The sequence below is a fragment of the Scophthalmus maximus genome, chromosome 3 (genome assembly GCF_022379125.1).
Source record: "Scophthalmus maximus strain ysfricsl-2021 chromosome 3, ASM2237912v1, whole genome shotgun sequence".
Lineage (NCBI taxonomy): Eukaryota > Metazoa > Chordata > Actinopteri > Pleuronectiformes > Scophthalmidae > Scophthalmus > Scophthalmus maximus.
In genome coordinates, this window is record NC_061517.1 from 23,784,713 (window position 1) to 23,811,472 (window position 26,760).

At 44.6% G+C, this 26,760-nt stretch overlaps 1 protein-coding gene across 1 annotated transcript; it reads right to left on the reverse strand.

The window, feature by feature from the left end:
- Positions 1-1,623: 1,623 nt before the first annotated feature.
- On the reverse strand, positions 1,624-26,409 carry gnb1l (guanine nucleotide binding protein (G protein), beta polypeptide 1-like). The gene is made up of 7 exons (XM_035640780.2): positions 26,285-26,409; positions 19,409-19,567; positions 18,964-19,089; positions 18,707-18,869; positions 14,431-14,523; positions 8,180-8,395; positions 1,624-2,188 (listed from the first exon to the last, which is right to left on the reverse strand). Exons 2-7 carry the CDS (start codon positions 19,516-19,518, stop codon positions 1,904-1,906), a joined length of 993 nt encoding a protein of 330 aa, XP_035496673.2. The 5' UTR covers positions 19,519-19,567; positions 26,285-26,409; the 3' UTR covers positions 1,624-1,903.
- Between the last annotated feature and the right edge of the window lie 351 nt (positions 26,410-26,760).

Below are 26,760 nucleotides of genomic sequence, written 5' to 3' on the forward strand. Positions count from 1 at the left end.
CCAGTCACTTCTGAGGCCGGTGGGTGGCTCGTCTGCCCCATTCAGCGGACATCTGCACCAGTGGACGCGGCATTTGATTTATCAGAGAATGGACGGAAGCTGGCCCGCGCCACCTCCAGTGTTTGTTCAAAGCCAACAGGAGAGTTAGGAAGCTATTATGGATGCGAGATGTCACCGGAGGGGTCAGACACAAAAGGTATAGACGGAGCTCCGCGGGGGAACAAGGAAAACATGTCATTAAAACCAGGCACTTGGGGGAGAGAGAAAAAAGAAAAGGAAGTGGGGAAAAAAAGGCCTTTTTTCAAATGATGAAGGGTTTTCAACAGTTTCCGAATACGAAACACAAATCCTTCAGGACGCAACACTGAATTCAAGCCAGAAAAAGCCCAAAGCCGCAGTTGCACCCTTTTTTTTTCCATGACAGCAGCGTCACAGTCGAGGCGGCTCGTCTGGCGGATGACCTCGTCTTTCCTCTGTTCGCTAATGATTCGTGGCCATTACGCCGGGCCCTGCATGGCTCTTTGATTTCTCAGGCTTTTCCTGTACAGCGCGATGGGCTTCTCAATTTTGGTGGGTCGTCCCAGGAGACGAAAGCCTTCATGGAGCAGAACGTCGAGCCTTTTGAAGCCCCCCGGCCTCCCGGCCCTCCTCTCGCCGCAGCGTCGTAACACATGAGCTCCCGTGCTGCTCGTCGACTCACAGGGAGATATAATTAGAGACGGTGGACAGAAAAACAACACCTCTATTTTCTCTGGGACTTCGAGAACAAGACCCGTGGCCACCCTCTTGACAAACGTCAGCTTCTGAAAAGGAAATCTCTATCAAGCATTATATGTATTCAACTGTATTAATGTGTAAGTTATTGATAGTCTGACTATACAGAAGATGCAGAATTAACAGACTGAAAAAAACGTCTTCTTCCCAAAAGTCGTCACCTCTGTTGACAATAAAGACCTATTCTATTATATCATAAAATATGTTAAAACGCAGATTCTTTTCATTTAAAAAAGCTGTCGTAAAAAAGAAGACTGAGAGAAAAAAGAAATCAGCTCATACGCAGATAATGCTGACCCGGGAGAGCCAACGGCAGACCAGCACCTTTGCTAAACCAACATCCCTCTATTCTCTCTCGCCCTTGCTGCGATTAACATTGTTTGACAAACCCCGCGCTCGGGTCAGACCGGAGCGCCTGTGCGTTAAGCCAAGACCTGCAGGAATAACAACGCGGGATTACAGAGCCGCTCAGGTGCGTTGTACGCCTCAAATTCAAGTCCGCTGGAGCAAATCGCCCATCAGACCAGTCAACACAATCACTTAGCTGCTACAGGGCATCGCATCGGGTTTAAGAATTTTTTTTTTTTTTAAAAAGCAACAACAGCGGTCTTAAAAACTTTGCCGGTGCCTAATTAACTATTTGAAAGATGGCAGCTATTCCAATTTGGAATAGCAAAAGAAACAGCTCCGACAGGTTACATTTGAATGCAAGAAGTAAATTCAAACCACGAGGCCTTGATGTGGAATGCAGTCTTCATTTTCACTCTCTCAAAAAACCCAGAGAGTAGCCAGTTTATTAGGTACACCTGGCAAAGGCTAGTACAGTCAAATAAAGACCTGAGATTAGTCTTAGCTTCAAGAAGTTTTATTTTTATAAAGCTGCATTTAAAGAGCAGTTCAATCATTCTGCAGGGTGTAGTTTGTGGTGCTGTTGCAAAGTGTTTCTATATTTGTAAATACCAGAAAAGCCTCTCTATGGTGCTACTTGGCGAAACAGTTTTTTTTTTTAAACCATGCAGCAGACAAGAACGTTGGAAGCATCCAGCAGCAGTTGCATCACATTGCCTCAGCACGGACGACGGTCGCGAATGCTCGGGTGAAAGTGTGAGTCCTCCCAAATGTCAGAGGTTCAGCCGTCGTTGTCGCCGTCGTTGCTGCTGTATATTGACCACAGGCTCACCCTGTGGTCCTTGGATCCAGCAGCCAGCAGCCTTCGTCTGGGGTCCTGGTGGTCTGAGAAGGCGACGCTCAGCACCATGTCCGTGTGGTACTGAAGCGCTGCCAGCGGTCGCAGCCTCTTCCAACCGAAGACCCGCACCCGATGGTCCCAGCCCGCCGACGCCAGAAGCTTACCGTCCTGCCTGATGCACAGGTGGGAAACACCGGGGTTGACCAGCGGCACACAGTCCTGGAGCTGTAAAAGAGAGAGGGATGGAAAGATATTATCAGGCGTTAGAATCTTAAAACACCTCCGCGGGTATTCTAGGCTCTGCCGCGATTTCTACTCTGCACAGGCCAAGGATGCTGCATAGCAGATTTCTTCGTGGAATCAGAAAAAAAATCTGAAACCAAAAAAGAAATGATCAGACGTGGCAAATAGGTCGGTGGGTCGATTAATCACTGCCATCCAAGAAACTGCAGCCAACATCAACACGGACCGGGAGAGACTTATCAGCTGATCCGATGACTGAGGTCCGAGTGTGAGGCTGAGGATGTCTGTCGAACCTGGCCGTGGAACGCCTGGGACTCAATCATCGGCCACGAAGCATTACGGCACGAGGGCCACGAGCAAATCTCTCTGCGTCCCACTATTTGGTTTGGAGTTAGGGAGATCTGTTCTGGAGACCTGTCGGGGGGGAGGCTTTGAGTTACCTTTGTCACAGTTTGAAAGAGAGAGATGGACCGTCTCGCTGAAACACTTGTTTGCAGAGGCCTTGTTGCTTTAAGCGCCTCTGATGAATTACATTCGCACTGAAAGGTCCGGTCAGCGGGAGAAGAGACCCGATAAATACACTGTTGTAACATCTGCCTGCTAAAGATTAGCCACGGCTCCACTCTCCCTGTGATCTACAGTGTCCCAAGGACTGTATCAATCTCTCTAAAAGGGGCAACTCTCTGACACACCGTAATGAATGGCGGCCAAGATCCCTATCTGAAGGGCCCGCTGCGAGGGGCATTCCTGCGGCGCGAACGTGCTCTTCCCGCAGGGCAGGGATCCCCCCGCTCGGATCGCCAGACGGGACGCAAACATCTGGATGGGGGAGCCGAAATCAAAACTGGACAGCGTAAAAATTGCCTTCATAAGTTGTGTCTGGGGAGACTAATGGCCTTGGACGGGGGGAGACACGGGAGAATTTATCTGCGTGCTCCTGTTCTGGGCAGGAACCGTCCACAAGCATGCATGTGGAAAATATAAGCCAGGTACTCGTAGCCCGAGTGGATAAAGTGGAATGCAAGGGAGAGGGGGAGAGAGAGAGAGAGAGAGAGAGAGAGAGCTGGGAGGAATGTCATTGATCAAAACAGAGCAACAAAGCAGAGTTCAGAACACGCAATGATGTGATTTCTTTCTTTCTTAAAAAAAAAAAATAACCTGCTTGTATCACTGGTATGAATCAGAGTGATTGGTTATACCAAACAAGCCAGATACACTGATACAAAGAAACCCGGGGGGGGGGGGGGGGGGTGAGAGATTGTTTGGAGCTTTGTTATTACCTCAAGAATCTGGTATGCCCCATGCCTCGCCCCATCTGGTTTGCATTAGAGGCCTGATAATGATGGGTTTAAGTGTCTGTTTTTGTTTGTTTTTGCTTCCCATAGTTTGTGTCAGGAAAAAGGCATTTGTTTCATTTAAGGGTCAGATGTAAGCAGCGGACGGCTAATGATGTAGTAATGGTCAAAGAATTGTTGTTGTTTCTTTTACTTTTTCCGCAGTTTGAGAAAGCGGATAGAGGAGGCGATGGGGAAAAAAACGTTGTTCTGTTAATTTGAAAGGAATGATGTTGACTGCCAGTGACCAGAGCTCAAGCTGAGATTTCGTGTGACAGTGGTGCTGAAACAATTAGTTGATACTAGATTGATTATTTGATTTATAATCGATAATCATCAGCAATTCTGATATTTAATAAAATGTTTTTTGATAAAGTCTTGTATCGTCATTTCTTGAAAACTAGACTAAAATAAAAATACAGCATCAACTATATATACAACATGTAGCCTATGTCCTATCTTCATACCTACATATACATACATAGATATATTTTTGACACATAATATCTCTGCCTGAATCCTCTTCCTGAAAGCTTTGGTTGGATAAAGTATAATATCAAAAACAGTAGTGAAATGATTGGATAATTAATCAACTAGCTGATTGATAGAATTTCTTAAAAAAAAATTTTTTTAAAAGGACCCCCAAAATAGTTATTATTGTTAAACAATATATTGTTTTCAACATTTTTATTGATCATTTTGTTGGTCAGACAAAACAAGTGATCACAAGTCGTGACCTTAGGCTCGGGGGGAAATATGCCATTTTACTTTTTATGTCATTTTAGTGACTAAAGCGTATTAATGTATTAATTGAGAAAATACTTGGCAGATTGATGGATAATAAGCATAACATTTAGTTATAGCCTCTGAAGGTGTAATTTCTCCTAATCATGAAAAGGAAAATGGTCAAAATGATATAATGTCATTAATTCAGGGCTGCAATTAATGAATTTTTTCATTATCTATTAATCTGTTGATTATTTTCTTGATTAATCGATTGGTTGTTTGGTCCATAAAATGTCATAAAATGCTGAAAAATGCTGATTGTGTTTTCCCAAAACCCGGACTTTTGTTTTTTTGGCCACAAACCAAAGATATTCAGTTTACTGCCATAAAGGACCAAAGCAATCAGAAAACATTCACATTTAAAAAGCTGAAATCAGAAAATGTCGATAATTTCCCCCTCATAAAAACGCCTTGAACGGATTAATCGATCATCAAAATAGCCGGCGATTCATTTAGTAGTCGATTAATCTGCACGAACACCGAGACAACACTGCTGGCTTCAGACAAGGTCCCGGTCTGTAATGAAATCCACTCGTTCTAACAAGGGGAGAGCCTTGGTTCGTTTTACCGGACGACCCCATTTCTCTTCCATCTGCCTTCTCACTATCTCATCACAGACAGGATCCGTCTCAGGGCTTCATCGCTCATGCTTTTTGTTGCTTTCTCAGCTGTCAGGAGGCTACCCAGCTCTGCTCCGCAGCTGGGCCCGCCAGACTCGCTGAGGTTCTGTGACGGATCCAACACAACCTCACACTTCAGGATCCTCTCTCTTGTAGCGTCTCGCCGACAAGAGGAGACGTTCAAGGAAGGAGCGTCCGCCTGGCAGATCTCGCTCAAGCCTTTGCCTTCGCTTTTTTCTCCCCCGTCCTTTCCCGCCCCGTCTTGGCACCGATCTCGGCGTTCGCGCTGATCTACTGAAACGTCCCATCATCGCTCACTTACTCGAGCCGAGCAGCTGGGAGGCTTTACGCAGGTATTTTCTGACACACCCTGTCCCAGAAACACACTCGGCAGCGGGGAGATTACAGCCTTTTGTCACCTTGCTAGTCGGAGCCTGGCTCCGGCTGACAGGAGATGGATGTGTCAAACAGGTGAGCGGTCCCATTCAGAAAAAGATGGGGGTGGGATCACTCAATAAATGGAGCAATAATTCTTATGACAGCCAGCTTGGACATACATTAGTCCAATAGTGGGACTATAGTTTGGGCATGATGTGACCCTGACTGATGGGTCAGGTCACATCAGGCCCTGGTTGACAGGTACCAGAACTCACAGAAGATACCCACGAAGGGAAATATTGAAGGGAGGCAGAGGGGATATTTTCATATGGTACTGAATATGAGTTTCACCAGCAGAGAGCTGTCATCAGCCTCAGAAATAGCTCGCTGTCAGCCATGCTTGATTTGCGCTGCCAATCTTCCTCTGTCTTTACCTGCTTTCTCTTCTTCCTGCCTCTGACCCCTTTGTCTCGTTCTGTCTCCTGGTGCAAGCCTGTCACTGCACATGTCAATACATTCGTGTGGCCGCCTGAATATATGTCCATCTGGCTTAACAGCTTGTAAAGCCCCGACACCCACGCCCTCAAAGTCGCGCCCTGACACCTTTCCAAAAATGCACGCTTGTAGAAGGAAAAGCGGAAGAAAGGGCTGAGGACGATGCCTCACTACTGCGAAAAGATATCAGGCCGGCCCGGGTCAAACCGGCAGATAAAGGCCTCCGGGAGCCATGTGTAATACATTAACCCCCATTCCTGAAGCTATCTGTCTTTATCTGGCCTTGATAAGCTCACTTCACAGCCCTTCAGCTCCACTAAATCATAACTGCGCTGTGTTGTGTCACATTCAGTTTCCCCCTCCATTTTCTCCAAAAAGCATCTATCTGCCCCGCCAGCTGGTTCCACTGCACTGGACTGCATCGCAGGGGCAGTTTTGTGGGAAGTGGGATGCCGTGGCACTTATAGCCTCCTCAGCCTTTATTGCAGCCTCCCACTGTGAACTACTGTTCCCTTTACAGCAGATGTGTTTTTTGTTTGGTTAAGGGGCCTCCGAGGTTTTGATATTTTTATTACCTCTCACGGGTCGTCCGTCAGGACCCGGGGCCCGGGTCTGCCACCCGGCATCTCCCCCCCGCCCCTCCCCCCCTTTACTCCTGCCACACAAAAATACTTTTGTGGGAAGAGCTGAGGATAGCTGTCTGGACGTCACACTGAGCTGCACTTCAGGATAATTTAAAAGCCCCTGTTGGATCCTTTCCTTCTCCTTGTGCCTTTTTCCTGTCGTCCTCATCCTGGTTTGCATGCTGAATCAATATTTTGTTGCTCGAGCAAAATAAACCGAATAACCGCTCTCCTCCTCTTTTTGGTATATTGAATCAACGCCGTTTCTAGACGCATTTTCAGGGTGGGAAAAAAAAAATGGCTTTGCAAATATTTCTAATTCAAGCATTCATTTGTAAAAAGCCCTGGAAAGAATAATACCCCCTTCACTGTGCAGGAGTGTCCTATATCAGCTTCAGGTTCCCCTTCGGCTCTGATTCATGGGGCTTGGCTGAAAAATAGGACCATTCCCTTCAGCTCATGAAATCAAGAGAAAATATAGCTTGAAATGAGGCGTTAAGTCTCTGAAGCCTTGGCTGTTATGTAGAATGAATTATGGTACAAAGCCGATGTGATCTCTTTTGCTGCGGCAGAAGAAAGTTTAGACCACTCCCATGAACTTCTGTGTTTTGTCAGTATCCTGGTCAAAAGGAAAGTTGGATTAGTTGCTCTTTTTTAACTGCTAAATAAAATCAGTGTACGCGGACACATTTCCTATTTATTATCATACAATATTAAGTAACATTTGATATTGTGATGTCGTTTTTTCATAGATACCATCCTGACCTAATGTGTGACTAAGTGTGTATAAGGATGGCTAGACTCCGGAGTGACAGCCCCGGCCCGGCCCTTGGCCCCTGGCCCTGCCAACACTGTGTAACCAGCAGCTGATTTATGGCCCCGCAGAGCCGCTTCCTCTTTGGCCCCTAATGTTTTCCGAAAGAGCCCAGAGAAAGGCAACACTCGTCTCCTCACATCTCCACCGTTACTTTAAAAATATAGATATATTATGGTATTTAGCAGAATCTCTTGCAAACCTGTGAGTTATCAGGTTGGGGGTTCAGGTCTTTAACCACTGACATTTTCAATAGACCACGTGGACATTATCATGACCAGCCAGTAGTGCCACTTGTGCCCTAGGGAGTACTTCTGCAGATGCAGAGGAATTTTTAAAACTACAATAATTTACAGTTAATTTGGGAAAAAAGCTATTATGATTTGATTTTGAAAAAAATATACACAAGTTATCTGTAATGTCTGAAAACTACACATTGTGGTAGGAAGCAAGCAAAGTACAAAAAGATATCTGAAGTAATGGATTTGTGGGTTTAAACAGTTAGTTAACAGTAATTGATAAAAAAAAACATATTGATAAAAGTAAATAGAAAGCTTGCTAAAAGTGAGAAAAATTATATTTGAAATTATATCTAAAGGATAAACTGTTAAAAGATAAAAAAAAAAAAAAGTTTTAGAGTATTAAACTTTAGTGATAGATAAATGGTTGAAGAAGAACCTGAAAGAAATTAATCAATGGTTGAAATGTTCAGCTTCAGTCACTCAAGCCGACCTAAACACTGACAATCGTATTGGTTTGAAAAGCTTGATGTGACACTAACCACCGATTACTGTAACCAATTTAATATCTCCTCAAATGAACATGGAATATGATTGGTGGTGCAGATGAGGAGGTGCTTCAGTTCCTCTGACAGGGCTGTGGGGGATCCCGAGACAAACTCTCTAAGCCTGTGTTCGGCTGACCTGCAAGTTGTTCTGTCTGTCCAGCATCCAGGGGGAGAGCTTCTTCTCAGAGGAGCCCGATATGCCCCTCAGACGCTCGGTGTCAAAGGTCAGGCACATCACCGGCTCAGGGTGGGCTTTGGCCTGGCTCAGCTTGGACCTCTGGGTAACGTCCCACAGCAACAGGGAGCCGTCCTCGTATCCCGCCAACAGGAGAGGTCCGGGGCCCGAGTCTGGCTGCAGGAAGAAAAAAAAAAAAAGGGAGAACGATAAGAGAGAGGAGGCGGGAACCGCGAGGTGGGGAAAGAAGAGCACAAAGAGCGGCGCGAGGCACGACGTGAGATTGAGAGCAGCCGTAGTCAAAACCACAGAAACCGCTGCGTGATGCTGGAAGCTGAGTGGAGCAGAGGTTATCATCCTGGAAGCTCCCGCTGACACTCGGAGAGACGCTGTGGGCTCCATTCGTCAGCTCTGTCTTTCCGGCACTCCATTACACTACTCCTCACTTTGCTCCTCATCTGTATTACCCAGCCACAGACCTCGCTGCCGGCTCCAATAAACAGAGTGGAGGGGAAATAGTGCAAATACACCGTTTCTCCTCAAGTAGAGGGTTTCTTTTGTGCGCGTCTCATATATTGTTTTCTTTTTTTAACCTCTTCTTCTTAAACATTTTAATATTCTGCCTCTATTATTATTAAGACATTTTTGAAGCGAACATTTGCTACATTTTACATGTTAAGACTTATTTTCCTAAAATATTGCTGCTGCAAATTTCAGCACAGGTATTTTATCTTAGCAAAAAGAAAAACTACAACATTGTCTACCACAGAGTAAAAATAGAAAGAACATTGCCTCACAAGCACCATTAAGGCTGTGGCAATTGTTTTCATCATCAATTATTTCTTTTAATTATTAAATAGTTGTATTGTCATTTTATAGTTAACATTGCATGTTCAAATTGCATTTTTGGTTGACCACATACATGTTCCAATACTAACACAAACTTACACACAAAAACACACAACAGTCCTGATTCTTCTTCATTTAACCCCGGAATACTGAAGGTCCAGAGTAAAGCACCTGAAATGAAATCCGGCACAAACTAAACCCCGTTTTTTTTCCCCGTGTTAACGATAAACACAGACAAAACGTGTCAAGCACTAGTGTAGATATATGCATAAAAAAGGAATGATCACGTAGGGCCTTCTCAGTTAACCGCTCAGTGGCTGCTAGCTTCTTCCGAACGAGTGTGTGTGATCAGATGGGCAGAGAAGTTGCGTGGAGGCATTCAGCGAGCGCGTAAATCACCTCAGCGAAGAACAGAGGTGAACTGATGAAAAAAAAAAAAGACGCTTCATTTATCTTTACACAGCTAGAGGGAAGAAAGGAAGGAATGAAGGACATAGGGAAAGGAAGGAAGAAGCAGGAGGGAGGGACAACTGTTTCATCTAACCTCCCATCCACTCTCCTGCGAACCTTTTGCTACCTTGAACGCACCTCTGACCCTATGCACATACCAAGGTCTTACAAACAATGGTTTTCAACTTTTCCAGGTTTAACAATTTCATAAGACCTATGAATTCAGGCCAAAAACACACAGGGCACTTTGTGGTGAACCGTGCCTTCGCTCGTCATGCCGCCAGCGAAAGCACGGTGCCCTGCAGAAGTAAGAAGGGGAAAGAAATGTTTTCCATATGTGTGAGGGGGCCATGTCTGTCCAGTTATTCATCCATCTTTAAGTCCTCTTCTCACTTAACGCACCATATTTCTCTTCTTTGGGCTTTAAACAAATTATAGACAGGGTTATGTATTCCTTCCAAACACACCAGCGAAGGACGAACACGAAGGGGATTATGAAAACAAATAAAAACAAACCGAAAATCAGCGGCCCCAGCTCGCCAGCAGGGCCCGGGAGAAGCGTTCCAGGCTTGGGGCCCACCGTTTCACTTAAGTGGAGGACCTCCTTGATTGATGATGTCACGGGTCGGAGGTCAGGGAACCCTGGGTAGACACCTAATTCATTATATCCTCCACAGGTCTTTCTACAAGAGGGCTCTCTGCTGGAGTGGGGCCTGGGCTCCGGGAGCAGATTCATCACCACAGAGCAGCTGGAAAGACAGATGGATGGGAGCTGGTTGGTGGAGGCCAGAGCAGCGAAGCCAGGTCTTCTCGAGCACGGCTGTTAGCAGTCATGTGACCCCTGCCGTTTTTTCACAGCTGTATTAATGGACCACAATGAAGTGCAATGGGAGGACTGTGCACACAACGTGTGTTAAAATGTATCGTGAAGAGTTTGCGGCAGTAAACATCAGTATCATTGTTAAGGGAGCTGCTTCCCACTTCGTTGCTGAAGCAACAATAAGATGCGCAGAGGTATGTCCGCGACGGAGAACACGGTTCCAAGGACCAGATGAGAATGAGCTTGTTCATTGGTCCACTGCCAGTGCATGCGTGTTGCCACGTCTCCCCGAATTCAAAAGATGGCGGGCAACGACGCAACATCTAAAGTATTTGCTTTGATTTTAAACTTTTGAAGCATTTAAATGCAGCGTTGAATTCGGTTAGGGTTCGTTATCGTTGTAGACTACATTTAACATCAAACGACCAATATATTGGTTTTAAATACAAATAAGCACTACAATTTTAAAACATTCACTACATCTACCGCATTTACGCCACATTTAAATATTTGCCACTGTCAAAGGACAAGGGGAAAACTCCGGAGCAGAAAGTGCTGATAATGCGCCAATTACGCTGGTTGCCAACTACGAAGAAGAGTGTAAAACCAATCACGTTGTGATCTCTTAGCTGGTTGTGGCCCAAGAACACAGCCTCAACCATAGTTCCAGAGGTAAACTGCAGCCTCTAACAAATAGAGACATAATAATAAAAACTGCTGAACCATTAGATCCTAATTATATTTTATTCCCCCTGACTTTCCAACAAAAGACATTTCCACAACACAGCCAGTTTTGCCAGGGTTCCGACCAACGTTTTATTTTTCAGTTATTCCATGAATTGTTTGATATATAAAATGTCATCCTTCACTGTGTGGCTCGGGAGGTGGAGCGGGTTGTCCACTAATCAGGGGGTCAGCGGTTCAATTCCCGTCTCATCCACTGCACATGATGAAGTGTCCTTGGCCAAGACTCTGAACGCCAAATTGCCTCTGACGGCTGTGCCAACAGCATGCGATTGAAAAATTGAAGACTAGAAAGGTGCTTTATACAAGCAATCCATTTTACCATAAAAAACTAAACAAATTAGGGATGCAACTAACGATTATTTTCATCATCGATTATTTTCTTGATTATTTGTTAGGTCCTAAAAATGTCATAAAATGGTGAATAATGACGACCGTGTTTTTTGATGTTTTGTTTTGTCCACACACCAAAGATATTTAGTTTACTGTCATAGAGGAGCAAAGAAACCAGGGAATATTCAGATTTAATTAGGTGAAATCAGATAATTTTGACTTTTTTTTTTTCATGAAAACTACTTGAACCGATTAATCGATTATTAAAGTAGTTGGCAATTTAATTTAGTAGTCGATTAATGATCAATTAATCGATCAACTGTTGCAGCTCTAGTCCAAATCCATCCATAAGTCAAAAAAAATAAAAAGCAGCAAATAACAGTCAGAAGTTAGAACTGGGCCATTTTCAGCATTTCCCCTTGAATATAACTTTAGCACTTAATAAAGTGTAAACTATCAAAAATAATGGCCAATAATTTTTTTAGTTGATCAATCATAATATACTTCCATTTCTAGATACTTAACCAATGTTTCCTCATGTCACTACTTATGATCCCATGAACAGATCCTGGCCACTAAGTATAAAACTTTCTAGACTACATACACTTTTCTGCACCTCCTTTAGCCTGCAGCATTGACTCAATACGTATGAACGTTGGGACTTTTTCCAACATAACTGACCCCACTCTTATTACTATAATTCGGATGACATGCACCTTAACTCTGAAAGCCAAATTTGTTCTTATTCTGTTTGTGTAATTACATTACAAATCATTATATGTAAACACATTTTCTGTGTTATGGAACCGACTGCCATTAGTTGTGCTGTGACATTATATATAGGTGTGCTGTGCTATTTTGTATATATCTCATTGTAGATATTAATCTAAAGGAAATATCTGATTATTTGTATGGGGCATTTTAACATCCGAAGAACAACAGCTGACTATTAGGATTCAAGGTGACTAATTATCATTTTTTTCCCCCTGTCAAATAAACCAATACAATCAAGAACAAATATGTACAATCTAAATGTAATTAGAAAGAAATATGTGTGTGACATACTGAGCAACCAAGAGACCAACAGTTATATTAGCTGATGTGGCCGCCGCAGGCCGGCACCGCTTCAACATAAGGAACCAATCGTTTCCTCGGGTTTTTTGTCCCGTTCCGCCATGATGTCATGGCCACGAGGCTGCGAGGTGATGAGCTGAGAGTGATGGATATCTGTATAGGAACATTTCCTTTTCCCCGCCAGCCTCTGTTCACATTAAAAGCCTTGCACATCATACATCAATACTGTCCCCCTAGCCAGGGCCCTGCATCCCCGCACAAGGCAAACCCACATGTGGAGGTACTTTCTGCCTCTCCACGTCCCGCCGTATCGTTTCTCCACTTTAACATCAGACGCGAGCTCCGTCACCTCGTGGGACATATAGCTCGGCGGTTGAACTAAAAGCCGTGTGGGATCTTTCCGGAATTGAGAAGAAAGTGAAGTTTAACACTGCATATAATCTGTTCCATAAAATCCATCAGACAGGGCTCACAGGCCGACAATAAATCTGTTGGTGAGTCCATCTTGGAAAACAATCTCTCCTGGTCTCGGCGGCGGGAAGAAGAGAGGGAGGGATGGTGAGAGGAAAGACAGGGAGAGGAGTTAATTGTTAGTAGCTTCTTCCTGGAGTGTGTGTGACAGAGAGAGAGAGAGAGAGGGGATGACTGTGTCAGATGTTGCCTCCTGCTGTGTGAGGTTAAGGAAACAGTGGGAAGCATATGAGCATTTCATATGAAAGACAGGATGAGTCTCTTTTGTTTCTCTTATGACTGACTGACAGAATGTGCTTCCAAATTGCCTCTGTGTGGGTCTGTGTGTGTGAGAGGGTTTGCAGACTGGGTTTTCAGTCCCTTCACACTGCCTGGATGTCTCGGTGAAGTCTGATGTTGCTCAGTCAGTGTAACAGATGAACGCGCCTCGGCCATGAAAGGAATCGGCCTGAAATGATTTAGAATCACCTGGGCCATTCGGCTTTGAAGTCAGACAGCTGCCTGCGCTGTATTACAATGATATTATATAATTTATAATGATATAATTGATCATTATTTTTTCTGGCACTCAACACTGGAGCAGCATTGGTTCATAAATCAGATGATGAAAGGTGGGTGTTAACAGTGAAATCAAAGGCAAAGGAAGGAAAAACACAAACACCCTGTCAACAGGCACAGGGAGACTTTGACTTGTCTACATGTCTCTATAATAATATCACAAACACTATGACATCTTTATGGCTTTTATATTTGACTTATTAAAGTATATCTAATTAGTATTACAGGAGTACAGGACTGAATGTGTTTAGGCCCAGCCGCTTGACTCACTCAGGCTTTCAAATGATGAGTTGTGTTTTGATTTCAGTTGCCTGTAAACTGCACAGCCCGTAAAATTCATTTGAACCCGCCACAGTCTTGCATAAGTCTGAAAACCATGATCTGCCCCTCCCCAAAGCCGCAAACGCAAAGAGTTAATAATTAAGCGTGAAAATAATTATAGGGTCTCGTTAATAGCTGGAAAATAAAACTCTGGAAAGAGTTTACAAAACAGAGCGCAAACCTTTTTTTGTGGGGGGGGGGGGATCCGATTGGATGTACAGCTGCAGGCTGATATATGGCTGTGAACCCACGGCCCTTCCAAATGCTCTAATTACAGTGTTGGGACTTGCTGCCAGCCGAGAAGAAACGCTTGGAAAAATGGAATCGGGACGAGTTGTTGGGCTGTAAATCATGTGCCACGTCTCACATGCGCATTTCTGTTGACTCTTCTATTATTGCGTCTTGTCATGGGCTGCCGGCCAATAAGAATAAAGCAGGTAAGTGTAGAAAAAGAACAATAAAACAAAGAGGAAACAAGAGGTGGAGAACCTGCTGTTCTGTACAGTGACTGCCAGAGTGAAATCTATGAACTTGACATGTAGTTACAGAGGGATACACAATGCTGCTGTCTAGGCGAATGCCTGGTGCTTACCTGCCACAGTTTGATACACATCACCATCCCCAGCTTGGTGTCTGGTACCAGGGTGCAGACTGGAGTCTTACTGGGCAGCTCAATGATCTTGATCTGCAGAGAACACATGACAATTAAAACTCAAGAGAAACAGCAGAACCTGTACACTTTTTTTTTTACATCTATGCCAGCTGCTCTTTGCACTAGAGCCGCTTCCAGACATGCACTGATGTCCAGGCATTTTACCGGAATCGAGAGGGGCCGCATGCGAGGGCGCAAATGTCCGCACATTTTGCTCCAGACATTTTCCGGAACAGCCACCTAGTAAAATCTCCAGAGAATTTCAGTTTTAGAACACAGTGAGAACACAGCAGGAAAAATCTCTGGAGAATTCACAGCGAGCAAGTGGCCACGTTGATGACCGTAAACAAAAAGAATATGCCTGTCAATAAAGTAGATGTAGAGATATTAAAATGTTTTACTCATTATGTACTTATTTTTTGTTCTTGTTTTGTTTTACTAGATGAACGCGATGAACCATGGCTTCATGAACCATGGATTTCTATATAAAATTGCATTGCATCCCACCCACACAGCTCGGGAGCGATCTCCCTAAAGACATGAGCTCAGAGCCAGACCTCCCTATACGCTCACTACGCACGTTGTGTAGGGCCCCGCCTCCACCGTCATGTCAAAGCAAGTTTGTCAATATTGACAATTTAATGAGAGGAAGAAACGGAACTATCCTTCTGGGCATGAGAAGAGCAGAAAAAAGAAAATCCACGAGAGTGAACTGCAGGAACAGCAGTCAGGTAATCGTGTGTTCTCTCCTCTCCAAGGCTGATGTCAGCAATAAACCGTCGGGCAACGTGTTTATAAATTGCAGCATGGAAAAAATAACGGCGTCATGCATAAACATGCGCTCACATTCACTTCAAGGAGCAATCAGTGAGGAATACACAATTTTAAAAGGGACTAATGCAGGATGGAAAGCTATTGATTGAGATTGACTGATCAAATATTTAAATAAAACTGTATTTTACGGGGGGGGGCATACTGCAGGGCAATATGGTTGCGCATCTCTCAGTACGTAATAACCATTAAAGGGGTAGTAAGCGATTCTAAAGCAATACACGTTTTGTAAAAGTCCGAGAATATTTCCCCACGGCCTGCTAGCTGTCGCTTCTGCCTGTGCCCTGAAAAAAAATCGGGGTTTTCGACTCAGCCCTGGCTCTGTAGATCTATCTGTAAATATCGTCGACACCTCAAGGGAACTGCTATCGGGCGATACTGCAACTCTCAGTTTTGGCCTAGTGGTTAGCGCGTTTGGATCCCATTCCTGAGGTCGTGGGTTCGTGGCCCGGCCAGAGCAGTAAAATCAATAAAGAGAGAGACAAACTCTTTCCAAAATCGCTAACTAGCCCTTTAAGTATTCAGCCAAGCCCTAGAAAAAATTGTATTTTACGTTTGAAATGTATTTAAGGAAATCTGGGGGAGTCTATCTATCTAGAGAACTATCTACAGCATTTTTATGGAAACATGGATGGGACATAGAGACAGAGAGTCGTGACTGCGGCTGCATCAGAGCCAAATTAGCACATTTTAAAATGAAATGATCTTGTCTGCAAATCACAAAAAAAAATTAAAATCATAAAAAAAAATTAATAGTGGCTCCAATAATCGCCCAGGCCGATAATTTGTCGACCCCTACTGCGTAAGCTGGCGCACTTTCATGAAAATGTTATTACACTTTTACCCATTATATCTCAGGGTGTATCCGTTTTCATTATTGAGACCTGGTTCGAAACACACACAAACTGCAGTTGTTCGTATATACAGTCTTGTCTACAATCCGTCTGCAAAGTCATGATTTCCGTGTCCTCTGAATATTCGGGACGACTGCAGATCAGAGCACCTCCGAGCAGCAGTGCAGCACAATCCATTAGTGCAAAACAGCCGCCCCGCTGTCTATAATAAATCCTGCTAAAGTCTGACCCTGCGACATGAATGGTGTTTTCCTGTACACATTGGCATTGATTTTGATAAAATACACAGCCTAATGAACCCAGAGAAGTGTACACGTGTGTGTGTGTGTGTGTGTGTGTGTGCGCGTGCGCCCACATCACTACCAAAACTCATTCCCTCAACTTCCTCTACGCTGAGGATCCGCATATTCATCCTCATTAGACTTCAGATTAAACAGCCCCTTTAAGGGAGTGATCTGTACTTTAGCGCTTGGCCACATCTGTCCTGCATGTTTACCCCTGCATGCCTCACAAAGAGGGCCTTTAAGGACTTCTCTGTGCCTCAGGTGATCGCTGTTCTTGTGTGGCATCACACTGGCCAAAAATAAAACACCCACACTATTAATTAATGTTCCTGCCACGCCAGCAATCTGCTGGCAGGGATCTCACTGTGAGCAGTAAACAGCAAAACCACCTGATATATCTCAGGAGGAAACCGTTGTGTGTTTTCTTGGTTACATGTCTAAATATTGACCTACATGCACGCTGTTTATGCCATTGTGAAGGTTTTGTGGCAAGTGCATTTGAATTGTTTCTCCGGGGAATTCAATTATGTGGGCGTTTGATTTGCAGACACAAGATAAGCATCTGTCTTGGCCAGTTATGTCTGTGGAATGGGGCGGGGAGAGAAAATGACAAAATCGGCTGTGGCCTGTTTTCGTCGACCTTTTATGGGTGTGTGTGTGTTTCTGTCTGTCTGTGTCTGTTGGGACAATGGCATTATTGAGGTGCTGGGAGTCACAGGCGCCCTGATGCCTGGCTTGCCGGACTGGGGTTAGCGGAGGCACGTTTGGCTGGATCAGGTGACCACTCTGTCCCTTTCAAGTGTGGCTCCTCTGCAGTGGAACAAGTAACATGAATCTGGAGGCAATAAAAGATGGCTGAATCGCTGGCCGACCCTCGCCCCATCCCGCCGCACCGTTCACACACTGGCTCCATACAAAGCTACACAGACTTGTCGAACATTAACCGCGAGGCGGGCCGAACGTGATGTCATTCCAGTGCAATCTGATCAAGCCTGGGAATTCTCTCTGTACATCTACAGTCAGAGATTAAAAGAGTAACAAAGCTACGTTGACCATTCCATCAGTTAGAATCATTTTCAAAGTAGGAGCATCCTTATTAATTACTTTCTAGAAAGCACTTTTTTTCTTACACATTCACAGACCTGCTTTGGACAAAAGCATTCACTGAGCCACTATCCTTGCATTGAGCATGCTGGTTTGTTAATGATGCTGTGTGACAGCTTCTGGCTTCAAACTGAACACTTACATGTCACATCTGACTCATGACACATTCACCGACGATAGGCTAAGAATATCATGTTGAACGCCTGACTGGATTCAAATGTAAATCACATTTATGGATCAGATCTCATCCAAAAGCATCACAGCAGTCTTCTGCGCGACTAACCAACATACTAAACAATACAAAAAGTCTTTTGCAATGTGTGTTTGCATGCGTGTGTCAAACAAGTAAACTGGCAACAGCAAGTCTTGTCAGGTTCGTACAGGTTAGTGTTTTTTATAGTCATGCCAGACCGATTAACCAATTCACAATCCAACCTCTCACATGCCTAAAGATTCAGACGGTACCCCCTGCTGAACACAGAGCAACATGTGTCAGTGGATACTTTGCTCTTAATTGGTCACCCAATTAATTTCTCAATAAATGGTTAAAGGTTAACAAACAGCAACATCTTAAAAACTGAGACATTTACACAAATTTTTGTAGAATCTGTTTTATACTAGTTGCCTAAAGAAAGCCCTCAAATGAACAACATACAACATTTTGGCAGAAGTACACATTTGGTCCCCGTCTGCTTGTTGATTTGTTTGTCTGTTTGTCTGTCCGCAGGATTACACAAAAACTACTGATGTATTTCCACAAAACTTGAAAAACCAAACTGAATTTTGGTGTGGATCTGGATAAATAATGGGGGACGGGAGAGGGTGGTTTTTTTTATACATTTTCACTGATTTCCTGGGAAATAATGAGTGGATCCTGATGGAAATGAAATCTGGCATATTTAGGGGACTGATACCTTTTAGTGTGTGCAGTTTGGTGCGGCTATAAGGGGACTGCTTGGCCTTGGCGGAGGTAAGCGCTCTACTGAGCGCCATTCTAGTTTGCATATATTAAGCCGTTAATGTCCACATCCAATCATGCACTGGGGTGAGAAGCAGGGTACAAAATGGTTTCTTAAGTGGGCAAAAGCACACAGACACATTCACACTCCATAGACAGAATTTACAGCCACGGTGGTGTCTAACCTCCTCCGTCTGTTGTCCGGCGAAGGCCAGCAGGTAGATCCCGGGGCTCGACTCCAGCAGAGAGCTCTGACAGAATCCAACGCTGCCGGTCCACACAGAGTCCACCACCTCACTACGACCTTCTCTGAGGTCCCACAGCCAGACACGCGTGTCCCGTCCCTGGCTACTCCACCAACAGAAGAAAAAAGAACAGGAATTTGATATAAGTGAGGAACCTTATCCGAAAGCTACGACCAAGAAACCCCAGTCATCCTGACCTGATGAGGGCGCCTGTCGACTCCAGTGTGTCGACCCAGATGACCGAGTTACCAGAATGACCTTCTAAAATCTTCTCAGCCCTCCTGCTGTTCAGGTTCCAGATGTGGATGGCACCCTTCCCCGACCTGCAGGGCCCAACAGGATGCTTTATGAAGGATGTTTACATTGCTCGCACCCACACCGATACATAGAAAATACCAAAGTGGTCAGATTTGCTCTGATCCAAATTAACAAATATTAAAATAACATCAAGATTTTTGGCTGTAAGGACGAAATCTGTGAATCCTTATTGTTGGCTTGGTATCTACTAATAAAACAAACATGTTGACATGCATGTGTCTATTATGATGGACTTGTTCATCAATATACACAACAAAAAGAGGAAAACCAATCTTTACTGTTTGAGGAAGAGTCGAAATAGGAATATTGAGATAAATGACTCACCCGGAAAATAGGAGGGGCGTGTCCCCTCCGAAGCAGCTAAAGTGCAGGGTGTTGAGGGGCCCACCAGCCCCCCTCAGGGTGTAGATGGGGGACGGAGCGGGACGAGACATCCCCGGTTCATGCAATCAATGTGTGGATGCTCCGACGCCGTTGCGGCTACTGGAAACAGACAACAGGCAAAGTGAGTAAAGATACCAGTTACTTCTTTGACTGATACGAAGAGGTGGAAAAGCGGTAAAACACAGTGTGAGGTCAAGTCCGAATTGCCCCGCCAAAAAAAACGGCTAACGGGAATGAAAAAAGGTTGCACCACAATCCAGTTAATTTGTCTTTTTGGGAATAATAGAATATGATGAAAGTTAAGTGAAAGCCTGGCAACCCATATCCGCAGAAACCGGGTTTTTTTTTCTTTGCACAGACATTAAGCACAGACAGTCAGAGAAGCAGCTACATTTTGCCTTGAAGCCTTTCTCTGCCACACAGCAGACAGTTGTGTTTCATGCACTGTCTCTATTTTCTCTATTGTTAGTAGCTACAAACCCTGTGGCTCTCTCTCGCTCTCTCTCTCTCTCTCTCTCTCTCTCTCTCCCCGTCTTTCTCTCCCCAACCTACATGATAACACCTCTCTTACTCAATACGTCATAAATCACGACCTCTGACAGCTTAATTACAGCAAACAGACGGATATTCAAGCACCTCACTCCTCCTGTGATCAACAGCCGTTGTCCCAAAGGCAGAGGTAAAGAGCTCAGGCTTTAATGTCGTTTGTAGGCCGGGCAGCTGCGGAAACCCAACCGACCACAGGTATGCAGCAAGGAAATAATTCGTCAACGTTGAATTGCGGTATAATCGCATGCAAAGTGTCTGGCTTTCAGATCGCTAATATCCATCTTGTCATGCACTTTCTAAAAGTCCTTAGCCTGTTCCACGCCACGTGAGGTTTGCTAAATATTCAAATTGGAACATTTTTAATACCCAAAAGAAAAAAGGAACTCAGGAAAACGCATCGCAGTGTAGTCACTGTAATGGGAAACAATGGACCGGCAATGACTTTTTAAAATAACAATCCATTCACATAAATGTCAACAATTACTCTCAATTTTTCATAGAGGCTTGTTGGTTTTACCGTCTGACATCCCCGAGGCTAGCGAGTAGATTCCTCCCTTGGCACACCGAATACATTTCTCTTCCAAGTTATCTGCAATGACATGTTCGCCATCTCGACGCAAGAACAAATCCTTTTTTTTCAAAAAGACCAACGTCAGCCTCACCACAACACTGTTGGACCACGAGACTAAAATTGCGCCAACTTTACCTCGCAGGTACCCTGCGGAGTCTCTGAGCACTAGTGGCCACATGGAGCAACGTTTTTTAAGAGACGGCAATGTTGGTCAATCTGTCGATCCACGCTGAAATATCTTATATCTCACACTTGGGTGAACCTGAGTTTTCCTTTAGAAACATCCCATGCTGGCACACAAATATAGGATACTGGAATATGGAATGATGGTTTCATGTTTGCATGCTGATGTTAGCATTTATCTAAATTAGAGCTGCAACAGTTAATCGATTAGTAATCGACTTCTAAATCAACTGTCATTTATTTTGATAATTGATTAATCGGTTCAAGTAGTTTTTATGAAATAAAGAGTCGAAATTCTCTGATTTCAGCTTCTTAAATGTGAATATTTTCTGGTTTCTTCGCTCCTCTGTGACAGTTAACTAAAAAACTTTGATGTGTGGACAAAACAAAACATCACGTCGGGGTTTGAGAAACACGATTGTCATTTTAAAGACCAAACAAACTAACCGATTAATCAAGAAAATAATCGGCAGATTAATTGATAATGAAAATAATCGTTGGTTGCAGGCCCTGATCAAAGAAGACGATGAAACGATTGTAAGATTTTAGACTTTTTAAAAAAAGAAAAAAATGCTCTACAAAGAAATACATGCAGAGTGATTTCTAGACCTTAAAGATACACAGTGAACTCTGGTGAGAAACACTGACTTTAAACAAGAAAGTCCATCATAAAGACTTAAGCACAGAATAGATATCTCCTAGGCAAAGGCTACTAAGCACCTCCTCGCCCCCTCCCCACCGACCTCTACTTTTACTTATCATAACCCCTTGCTCCCCGCAATCAGCAGAAACTGAAACTGGAGCCCCGAGGCATTCGGGAGCTGCTCATTTCAGGAGGTTAGTGGTTAAATTGTCCATGTGAACCTGTGAAGCGGAGAGACGGACCCCTGACCGGCCTGCCAAATTAAGGACACAACACCGCAGCCAGTGTGACTCAAATGGACACAGTCAACCCATCAGTTTTACAATCGGAGGACACTGTGTGCTTACAGGAGCACAATAAGGCAGTTTTCCATGCTCACTATAGAAAATATAGTACTAATAATGCCCAAAATATATAAAATGACAAAAGAACATTTGGTTTTGGCCAATGAACTCCACACGAACCTCTGAACCAAACCGTCAGGAAGCCCTTCAACCAACAACTCTACAAACGTGTTTTTGTGGGGTATGGAGAAAATGGCAAAAACCATCAACAGTGTTTTTGTGAGGGTCCATCAGTTAAGCTGCTCCTCCTGTGAGTGGGTGGGTAAGGCTGCATTCCGGAGTCCTGCGCCTTGTGCGAGCGTCTGACAGGGGGAAGCTCACCCTGACAACAGGTGGATTAGGCACTGCTTATTGTCCTCTAGCAAGCGGGTCTGGCGTTGGGGCTGTGAGTCACGGACACAGCAGACCCGAAACTGGCTGTATTGTCATCGCCACAATAACAGGGGCTGTTACAGTTTCCACTGGCTATCACAGCTGGCTGTCACTCAAAGACAATACTCGGGGGACCGTGACAGAGATGTCACTTCACAGGACTCGGGGGACGGCCGAACCAAACCTGCATCTGAAAGATGAGTAACAACGGCCACTCTCCCCCTGCCGCCACTTCCTCGGCGAACCGTTCCTTGTTTTTTTCTCGGCGTCAGAATTTCCAGGCGCTGGATTGCCTCCAACAATGGATCAGTTGTGGTGGCTCCAACTCAAATACAAGCATGCAGGCGGCTCAGGAAGGGGGAGACAGATACTGTAAACAAACAACACGGTGGCAGGATGTCACTCAAACCTGTTTGCGAGGGCCCTTAAATTGTTCTCTGCTTACAGAGAGAGGCGGCCAGACAAACAATCGAGCCAGTCACTTGTCAGCCATGTACATTTGACACATACACACATCTTAAGCCAATGCAAAGACACCTCGCTGGGGAAGCGACAGTGTGTAGCCGTGGTCCCTTTGTTCAAAGATCCTCCAGGATTGTTCTCCTGCAGTTTAATGAACCTGATCACAAAAGTGAGTGGGCAGCAGATCAGGTCAGTTAACTTTCTTGTTAATCATGTTCCCGACAAAAATCTCAGCTATTACGGCATGACGGTAACAAGCTAGGCCCAATTAAACCTGCGTGTCCTGGATGGGGCATAATAAATCACTGTGACTGATTAATGTACCTCGGGCTGGACGTGGGAGCCAGTGGGAAGAGGCAAGAGAGGAGGACGGAGGCTCCCGCTGGCCCCGTAACAGATAAGACAGGTAATCTGACTCTAAGTCCGTGGATAAAGGCAGTTTGTCTCTTCTTGGGCCGTCTGTCCACACCTACTGGGTAATTAGGCCTAATTATTAGAGAAAGGTCCGCTTCCCCTTCATGTTATTAAATAAGAGCCAGCCTCGTCCGCCAAGGATCTCTCAACACCAGCAAGGGGCTGGCGACCTTCAGATCAAACGCAGCCACTATCTGCGACCCCCCCCCCCCCGCCGACACACCACCCTCTTCCACTGCGGCACCCGTTCCCCTTCTCGGCATCGCTGCACACATGAGGAGGGAGGGGTCAGACAGGGTATTCGTTATGATATGGGGCATCAAAGTTTTTTTGGTGTTTTTTTTTTCGAGATGTGAGAGGGACAGTCCTGCCCACATTCCTCTCTTAGCTTTTTGGTATCATGTGATCGGCAGCTACCCACCTGAGCTGTCCCCTTGTCAAATTCGTCCATTCATAAATAAGAGCAGGGGGGGGGGGGGGGGGGGGGGGGGGTATGCTGATCACAGGGGTTTATTATAGAAGCTCTATAAAGCTCCAGCTTCACAGGAGCCATTATGGAGGCATGGGATCCCACGATCCCCCGCTGATACCAGCCTCGTCAAATATGAGATCTGAGCTGCGTGATGAAAACCAAAAGTAGATTACACACAGCTCAAGAGCTGCACTCTAGATAGCTCTCCGGGTGAAGCCATATTGATAACCTATTAGGCCAATAGTATTTTTTCTGTACCATCTTTTCCAGTAAACTTGAACTCGGAAGAGAAAGACGCCAAATCCGTCCATTTCTGCTACATCATACCTCAGCTATTAGTCATTCTGCGGTTTATCACAGGCTGTGGTCTTATCTGCGGCTTCCCTGCTTTTCACCGTCTCGCCAAGGAGGCACTTCCAACTCGCATGCTGGTCGGAGGGTGGGCGGTGAGCTGGCCCTGCAACCATTAGTCAGGCCTTCTGCCCAAACCGCCGATCCCCCCCAGAGGAGGAAACCAACGTGCCAAATAGAGAGCGAGGTCCATTATAAAAGTCCAGTTAGACAAACAACACGGGAAGTGGCGAGGAAGACACACGCCCTTTATTGTGTCTTGGAGGGGGTATCTGGACTGGATAAACAGTTCGGTTTCTGATAGAGGCCGAAGTCGGACACAAGTGCACCAACACCCACTGTCAGTCACAGACCCAATGAGCGGGAAGGGGTGGCATTGTTCGCGTGAATGGCGTGAATGCTAAGCAGGGGCCACTGCAGATAAGGGCTCAATGCCTTGTGGGTGTCATTGAGGCAGGCACTGATGGAGCACTGTGTCAGAGGGCCCTGATTTAGGGGGTCCCGACTGTGGTCAACAGGTACCAGGAGCCTTATCTGTTTGCATTATCACCCATTTCCTCCATGAGGTCATTTGCCTGGACACTAGAGGATAAAGGAACACAAGAGGGTCGACAGCTCGAGTGTCATCACACATCTCCACACATTTTGGGTGTGATGCCTTTTTGGGACCTGTGGGGGGATTTTCGCTGTCCACACAGCGAAGGCAAGAAAGCAAGTCAATGTTGCTGTGTAATCCCAAAAAAGACAACATGCAACAATATGGAACAAGGAAAACAAAGGTTACAGTTTATCAAAAAAGCACAGGCTCCATTGTTCAAACTGTCAGCCTTCTTTAGGGGTGTTTTCGAGCAACTTAATGCAGACTGAGCAAGGAACCGTAGAAGGATCGACAGAGTGTAACTATTTCTACGTGGTGGACAGCTTCTAGTGATCAGTCCAAACTGTCCATAACACAGAATAAAATGCTCCAATAAGCAGACACAAAACTAGCATGAATCCAAGTTGTGCAGAAACAGTGATATAGGAGCTCAATGATCAATCTCACAACTTAAGAGTAAGTTCAATTAGCATGTCATTGTGAGCCCACAGTTAACAATAGTTATAATAATATGAATGAATACAATAGAAAATATGTTGAACTTTAAAATTTGCATCTAGACAATCCTAGGACACTTGTACCAGCGTTCTCCTTGTGCAGAGGGACAAAATCTTGTAATGCTTAATCTTGCTTTATCTAATGTTGAGAAATTCATTAAATATGTGTTTAATTTACTGTAATTTGCTGTTCTTGCATAGCCCATTCCTCAATACTTTTTATGAGCTTATCCTTGGACAGTCACACCAGACTCCATTGAAAGATTTCGCAGCTTGTGTGCCAAAAAGTTGGGGCACCTGTCTACTTTTATAACGCTCAGAACTTCATCAACTCTTCAGGGTCTTTATTGATTCATTAGGTTAAGAATCGTCATTAGGAACCAGCAGCTGATGTTAACAGTAATTTCTCTGAGTCTTCAGAGAACGTTGTTGTAACACTCAACAACCCCAGGAATCATTTGAGCAACAGACTGAGGATCTGAAAATGTAGCTGACTTATCAGATTCCTGACTGACTGACTGAACGCGAGAAGAGGCGGACCTCTACAACAGTACAATCGTCCAAAGCAAAAATCTAAATCCACCATGAACTACTTCAAGAAAGACAAGCTGAAAGCCTAAATACTGACTCAGTGGGGTGCCAGAGCCAGTTTAATGTTTTATATACTTTTATTTTTATAAATGGAATATGACGTTGCAGTGAAGTGACATCTGAAGCTTCATTTTCGTGGGGGTTTGATTTTACTTTGTTTACTTCAAAAATCAACAAATGATGATATTAGCCCAGGGGCGTGTCCACATCTTTGCACACACATCTTGTGCATGTATGAAGTTTGGTGTGACTGCTGGTAGATGATTCCATGAAATATCTGGGAACCATCTGTGATACAACAGAGGGTTTGTGGGCGGGGCTCAATTACAAAAATGGATAATGGGATTTCCTCATTAATAATCAACAAGAAGCTTAACTTTTTTAAAGTGGCGTCGCATGCAATTCTTAAAGTGATACTGCGATCAAATATTGATTTTTAAATATTTTTTAGTTGTTTTTTTTATGACTTATGATTGAAACGCAGCCGATCTACATGCAAACATGAGACGGAACAACGGGAGAGAGGGAGGAGGCGGGGTACGCGTTCACTGAGGATGAGCAGGACGGTTTTACGTTAAATGGGCCTGATCCTGAATGGAGTCTGGTCTGTGAGTTGTAAACAACAAGAAGGGTTAGCAACAAGCTAGCGACTAGCCTAACGCAACAGCACACGTGACTCTCCTGTGTGCTAACATGTTCCGCGTGTCAACGCGGCGTAAATACAAAGTCACTACAGTCACACGAGCTTGAACGAGACCTGATGAAATACCATTTCAGTGTGACGCCGGAGCGGAGCGGTCACAGTCGTCAGAGAGGCTCGGCAGCTCTGCGCCATCAGGAGGAATCGAAACGTGCGCCCGGGACCGGAAGGACCTCTGTTTACAACCGATGAGCTGCCCATGACAGTGCCTGTACAGAATGGTCATATACATATATATATATATCGCTCCCCCCCCCCCCCTTTCTCTCTCGCCCCCCTCCCTCTCTCACTCTCTCTCCCACCTCCCTCTCTCTTCTCTCCCCACACTCTCTCTCTCTCTCTCTCTCTCTCTCTCTCAATTCAATTCCATTTTCGATTCAAAGGGCTTTATTGGTATGAACGTTTCAATAACAATGTTGCCAAAGCATCAAAATACAAATTGTACGAATATTCGGACAGAATACAAAATACAGTAATACGAACATTAACACAACATTAAGATTAATTTATATTAATTATATATCTATATATCTATATAGATATAT